Raw genomic sequence first — 6,895 nt, 5'->3', positions numbered from 1 at the left:
GAGAGAGAGAGAGAGAGAGAGAGAGAGAGAGAGAGAGAGAGAGAGAGAGAGAGAGAGAGAATATGTAGGTGTCCATATACCACAGCACACATTTGGAGGTCAGATGACAACATAAAACATCAGTTCGCATCTTCTACCTTGCTTGGGACAGGGTCTCTTTACCATTTCCCACTGTGTAAGCCAGGATAGCTATGAGTTTCTTAAGATACCCACGATTCCACTTCCCGATTCACCGAGGAACTCAGGCATTACGAACACTCATCACTCCAGCCCAGGATTCTGAGGAGTCAGACCCAGGCCCTCGCAAATGTAAAAGCATTCCTATTCTTCTGAGTGCTGGATACACCGATGACATCATTTTGGATAATTATCACGAGGTATATTATAAATGGCATGTTTCCCTGTTTCCATTTTATGGAAAAAGAAACCCAAACCCTCCATTCTAAGTGGCTTCCTTCACTAACGCAATGATTCCCTAACAGGATTCAGTTTGGGAGTTTTATTTATTCAGTCTTGTTGAATCGGTTTATCCAGATGATGCTTAACCACTCTATTGGAATAGCACATGAATAAGACAACTAGCAGATACTCCCGATGTAAATATAAGACAACATTTCACTAACCGACCAGATAAAAAGCTTCATCTAAGGCAAAATTGTCCCCTGAGTGTCACTTCAGAATGTCTGAATCCTTGCAAAACACAAAGTACCAAGTTCAATTTGTTGAGGCTTACTGTCATAAAAGAAGGTCAACAATTAGCCCGGGAAATGGCTTCAAGGGGGGTTTTAACATATTACCAGGGAATTCTCAACAGAGGGAAACTGTGGGAAGGTATAATGCCTGTTTCCTGTTTCAAAAGCCCATGAAACCTCCTCGCTGAGGACAAAATCTAAGGATAAAGATTTCTCTTCTCTAACAGCAAGAGGTGCCCAGCAGCCATGGGGATAAGAGTTGCAGGCTTTAGGACCTCAGGAGAGTGGTTAGCTGAGACCAAAGGAAAAAGACCTACAGCAGCCCATCTGCTAAGGGAGGGTAGGGCCAAGCTACTAGTCAATAAGGAACTTTTTAAACTCTTTAAAGTTTTCCAATGTGGGGATACATTGTTTCGGCTAAGAAGGCTTTTCCTTTGGCAGTCTTTACCCAAGCATTCCCTCTGTACACAGTTTCTGAGCAGTTCAAGTGGACAGCACGGTGCAACCGGACACTTGGGTCCAGAGCTCAGAATAGCCCCAGCCCTGACCTGGCCCCTCCCTCCCCATCTGATAGGTTTTCATTCCCTCCTTCTCTGCAATTACTGTTCTGACCACTATAATTATTAACAAATGTTTTCCAGGCCAGGCTCCGCCTTTTTTCTTTAGAACACCACCTTCCTCCCATACACATGAACAGAGCATCACAATATCTTCTACTGAAAACCAGCTTAAGTCATTATGACTTCATGTCTGTAAAATGTTAAGGTCCTGACCTCCAAGAAGTCAAAGGCCCCCATTTCATCATTTTAGTCTCTGTTTTCAAAACATAGAACAGAACAATAAGACGGGTTTGGAGAGAGGGGCTTTAGTGGCTACTTCTTCTTATCACTCCATACATATATGCAAGATAAAACTGAAAATGACCCATGTAACATCGAACAGGATACCAAGGATAAATTACAGACCATATCATATACCACTTGACTTTAAGGGCTAAGAACAAAATACTAACAAAGACTATAAGCAGAGATATGAGAGTTATATAATTTTGCATATGCTTCATTTAGTCCATATTATGTATTGATGAACACATCTTTGGTTTTAACAAATATTTGGTGATTGGGCAATCACCCAATCGGTCCCAAATACTGCCCTACACTTCCAAAATGAATTTCTCTGAAAAGCCTTCATGATAAATTCCAGAATTTGAAACAGTACTCTCTTTCTTAATGACCATCGGGGATAGTAAGATTTTTAGGATTATTCCAGTCTTTAACAAGAGGGAAGGCACTTCCCTTGGGGCTCAGCTTTGAAATGGAGAGAAACTACCACACTGTACCCTAACAGCTTTGAAATGGCACCAAGCAAGCCTCAGAAACAGACATTTCAGACCACATTGTCCTGCTGTTATTTATGTGTCCTGAGTTGCTAGTTGGATTCAAAGTTCAGGAGAGGCCCCTCCTCTTGAACTGAGCACTGCCAAGGCCGCTGGGGAGTTACCTAGCCTAGCCAAGCCAAGGCCTTATCTCAAAGGATAAGGTGGAGTTTGCTCTTTTTCCCCTATTGCAAAACATGAGAATATTAAGTAATCTGTTTATATCACACAGATCCAAAATCCAAGCTGACTCTTTTGAGACAGGGTCTTCAGGCTGCCCTTGAACTCATGATCCACCTGCTTCCGCTTCTCAAGCACTGGGTATACAGATACATACCACTCTGCCAATCTCCAAGCTGACTGTTTGTTTTTAATCTATATAATTTCCTCCCATCTTGGGGTAGGTCGGGGGAAGCTATCTCAAGCATGGCTTGACCAACAAAGCCTGGCAACTTCCCCTGTCTATGCTTGAAATCAAACCCAAGACCTCCAATATACATGAACTCCCCGTGGCCTGCATTGTTCTGGCAGCACCAATTTACCATCCACTGGCCAGTTCTATATAGCAGGGCCTAAGAATAAGTGTAGGCTTTTCCATTCAGAGAAGATATCTGTGTCTGAACCACAAAGCTCTTTCTCCAAGTTGAGACACTTGGCACTGGATGTTAACTGCAAAGCCATACACAGCATAAGGTGACCTGTGAAAGAATGGATCTAAAAATCTTCCATTTGTTTTTCCCAGATCGAAATTAGCACTTGGCTTTCTTTTCAGAATTGCTGTATCTAAGCCATTAACACATGAGGGAAGATTTATGAAAACACAGTTTAAGTCTTCAAATATATGCGGCATAGATAAGTTCATTATTTAAACAAAAGATGACTGCTCTCCTGACTCACTCTGTTCTCTGCGAGTTTTGCAGCTGATGGCTCTCAGTTGAGATTTTTTAGGAGGTGGATTAAGTGTTATGCCGCCCACTGAGAGGAAAGTTGAACAAGGTGAACTGGGAGCATGGCCTGAAGTCTCAGTTTCTCCAGCCCCAGAGCACTGTTAGAAGAAGCCCAGGCGAGCTTCTTCTGGCCTCAGTGAACTGAATCAAGGCATCCCACCTCAGGAATTCTAGGAAATATTTTCCCTGTATGAACATGTCAAGCCAACTATAGCTCCTGACCTCAGTTACTAAAACTTATGGAAATTACTAAAAAGCAAAGCTTTTAGCTTACTTTTGCAAGGTGTATTATAATATGCTTGAATTGTGGTCATCTTAGAAGGAAAATAAATAACTTCTGGGGTCAAAGGAAACCTAACTGATAATTTACAGGAAGGTGTTCTCAGCTCATTGTCCTTTGAACTCTCCATCCTTAAGCCACAGTATTAACCTGTGCCAAAGTGTGCCAAAAATTCAGCTATTCAGGAAGTAACACGTTGTTCCCCATCTGTAATGCCCTTTTTATGAAATTACAAATAATGCAATACACCCATAACCTCGAGAAACACATCCCCATTTAAAAGTCCATCTCTGTCAGTCGTCATGACGACAACCATCCATTTCCTCATTCATCACAGGAGCCACGGATATGCCACCAAACCTTGGTCCATTTCAACTTGGTATCCCTTGTTACTCTTGGAACCCTCACCCAGAGCTAATGTTATGTTTCAATCCCGCCATCTAACTCTATCTGATAAAAAAACAGCTGAGGGGTAGGGGTGGGGGTGGGGGGCAAGTAGAAGGGCGTTAAAGGAGAAAGAACCAGTTCGTAACTTCCAGTTTGTCTACTGAAGGAGCGTCTCCATGTTGGAAGTCTTACACCAAGTCCACCATAAGCAACTCTCATGCTAAACGTCCTCAACAAGAGACAACATGACATGCCTTGACATAAAAGGGATCAGACCAGGCACCAGCCAGCAACACGAATGAGCAACTCTAATGTGGTGTCCTGTGAATGGGAAAGAACAAACTTCACTGCCACTAAAACCAACATGCTTTTGGCCACTTCTATAACCTCTGGTTGCCTTTTTCGCTTCTCTCCCAAAGAGAGCGGGCTACAGAGTTGTGTGTTATTTATGTTATGATGTATTCTGTGATCCATAGATTAATTTTTTGCTTGAAAATCAAGGGAAATAATTCAGGAAATACAGTTCTTTGTCAAAGCTTTCAGAACCGGAGTACGGTCGCCCGCTGTGGCACTGCGCTCTAGATTGGAAGCACCTTCAGGAGCTGAGATTTACATCTCCTGAGAACTCAGCTAGGGCCCTGTTCTCAAGGAGAATGTGTGCACATTCCCACTCCCAAGGATTTTTCACCCTAATTGTTCTAAGACCATAGAGTTTTCACCCAGACCGGCATTATTTCTTTTGCTCTGACTTGGTGAATGTATCTCCTCCTTTACAGTCGGGGACAATGACTGCAATGAAGTTTCAGCAGTGAAGAAAAGTTTTACTCTTTTGCCTTCTGCAACGTGACATTTTTTTCCCATAGTCATGTTGTAACAACTGAAGGGAACCCATAAAACTATACAAGAGAAAATACTGTAGTTTCCATTTTTCTAAGAAACTTAGACATCCAATTCTTGTTAGTCTGTTTCAAGGCTTAAGTGTGGGAAGCCAGGGGGTGGGGCAGAGAGGGCACAATCATCCATGCAACAGGGCAGAGGAAAGTCACTAAGGAAACATGAGAAACAGCATAACCACCATCCTGGGGTTGTTCCTGGGAGCACAGGGGCACAAAAACCCTTGCCCTGGTGCTCCATCTGCTTGAAGAACCACTCTGGGAACATGCAATCTCCGCTTTCCTCTTCTCAACCTCATTGTCCTCTGCACCAAGGTTTAAGGAGGCACGAAATGCTAACCACGAGGACCTGTCACTCCACAGCCCCCAAAACACAGAACTGCCTCTCAAGTGACACTCACAGGAGGAGCTGATCACATCGTTCATCTGTGGGTTCCATTGGATGCTATCTATAGCCCTGATACTAAATACCAATAATAGAACGCTATCTATAACCCTCATACTAAAATTCAATAATAGAACATGTTTGCGATGCCCTCATATCATTACCTCAATAAATACTAATGAAACTCTGCTTTCTCACTACCAACCGAGTGGTAAGTACTCCCTCAACGTTATTGATAAGTCAGGAGGTTAGTGGAGGGGGATGCATGCTCAAGTATGTCAGCACCAGATAAAATGGAACTCTTCTTCAGTTTTAACAGGCACTAGAAAGAAACATTAGCGCAAGAGGTTCTGAGGAGTTTTCAGATCAAAAATCCTCGCCTGTGGTTTTCTTAACTAAGGCTCATCCATGACAACCATTCTCAACCCTCAGCTTAGACCTGTTTTCCCTACAACAATGAATATTGTTCTCTCCCCCAGCAACATCTGCTTCTCTCCTCTGTAAGCTACCAGAAAAGAATAGTAGAATATGCTAACAGTCATATTTCTATAGATCTGGTGGCTTCCTGGAATTACCTAGTAAAACATTCATTTCTGATGGGGACGCAAAGCTTACATGAACACCTGCTTTAAATTAACACTTTAAAAAAAAATGTAACAGGTAAGACCCTGCTGGTTTCGAACCTCAGGGTCAGATGAAGTTCCTAAAATCACTTCCTGTATTGAAGCAAAAGGTAGAGATTAAGGAGATCCCCACAAGCAGGACTTGGCGTTTAAAAATACAAAATGCACAAACTGTATGACTGTCATGATCTACAGAGACAAGGACACAAACACACACTTTCCCAGACCCACCAGGCTCACCTTCTACTTCTTCTTCATCACACACATGTTTAAGGAAGGAAGCCCCTCTGTCCAGGACAGCTTCATCCTCCATCCTATAGTAATAGAAAAGAAAAAAAGAATGCTCAGACTTCTCCTGAAGTGAGCCACTTGAAGCAGCCCAGCTTCTGGGCAGGTTAACCTGCAAGCTGTTGTTCATGATTGCAGCAGGGTAGAGTCCCTCTCCTCTTCCTTTGGTGGCTGTCACTCCTTCACGCAGCTCTTCTCATCTGGTGCTGGAGAATGTGCTGGCCCCACATAGCTTCAGTTCTAACCTTGAGAGGGTAGCCACATGGATAGGGAACAGAAAATAATCCCAATCTTTGTAGGCTGGATATGGAGGGGGAATGCTCCCTCTGGGGAGTTGCAGAAGGGAGAAACAGAGATGAAAGCAAAAGGAGAAAAAAAATACCAAGAGAGGAAGTTTGGTGTGTCTGGAGTGCTCGTGATAGTCGTTTGTGGAAATCCAGTTTCTGTGCTTAGCTCTTTAAACACCCACTGCACAAAATGTATACCCTCATCTGAGCACATGCACACCCACTCACACACAGAGCGACAGGGAGTTAGGCTGATGCACAGTAGGAGCCTAGCTTGCAGCCAGCCTCTTAACACCAGCCCAGTATTCTGTGTTGAGTGGCAAGCATTGAGTCACATGTTGGCCTTACGGAAATCTGACATCTGAGGATTATCCCGCACCGGGCTCCAGCGACAAGCACCTATACACGCCACCCTGTCCATTCATTTCCACACTCTTATCACGCATCCCCTTGTGTGCTGTCTGTGCCGTTAACTCTTTTTCTGAAGGGCACAAAGTTCTTCATTTTGTAACGACGTTCTGCTGTCCTCCTGTCTCCTTACATAATAGGATCTACTCTGCAATTTCATATGCTAAATAAGACCTCAGAATCTATCCAAGGAACAGCAGCGATTTTTTTCTTTCTTTTTTTTTTTTTTTTTTTTTTGCAGCCTCCCGGTGCCAAACATGTTTCTAGTTTACAGAATGAGTGGAGCTATATTCCCTTACTCTGCGGCTCCTTCTCGTTGCACTAACTTCC

At 43.3% G+C, this 6,895-nt stretch overlaps 1 protein-coding gene across 1 annotated transcript in view; it reads right to left on the bottom strand.

The window, feature by feature from the left end:
• Positions 1–6,895, bottom strand: part of Slc4a4 (solute carrier family 4 member 4) — a 325,511-nt gene that overhangs the window by 275,469 nt on the left and 43,147 nt on the right. Inside the window, exon 2 of the mRNA XM_028752664.1 lies at positions 5,823–5,896. Coding sequence (XP_028608497.1) covers positions 5,823–5,895 — 73 coding nt within the window. The 5' untranslated portion in view covers position 5,896. The remainder of the gene's footprint in view (positions 1–5,822; positions 5,897–6,895) is intronic.

Source organism: Grammomys surdaster, unplaced genomic scaffold (genome assembly GCF_004785775.1).
Source record: "Grammomys surdaster isolate TR1022 unplaced genomic scaffold, NIH_TR_1.0 125928, whole genome shotgun sequence".
In the NCBI taxonomy this organism is placed as follows: domain Eukaryota; kingdom Metazoa; phylum Chordata; class Mammalia; order Rodentia; family Muridae; genus Grammomys; species Grammomys surdaster.
Note: the sequence above shows the minus strand (reverse complement) of the source record. Positions and strands in the feature narration are given on the sequence as shown.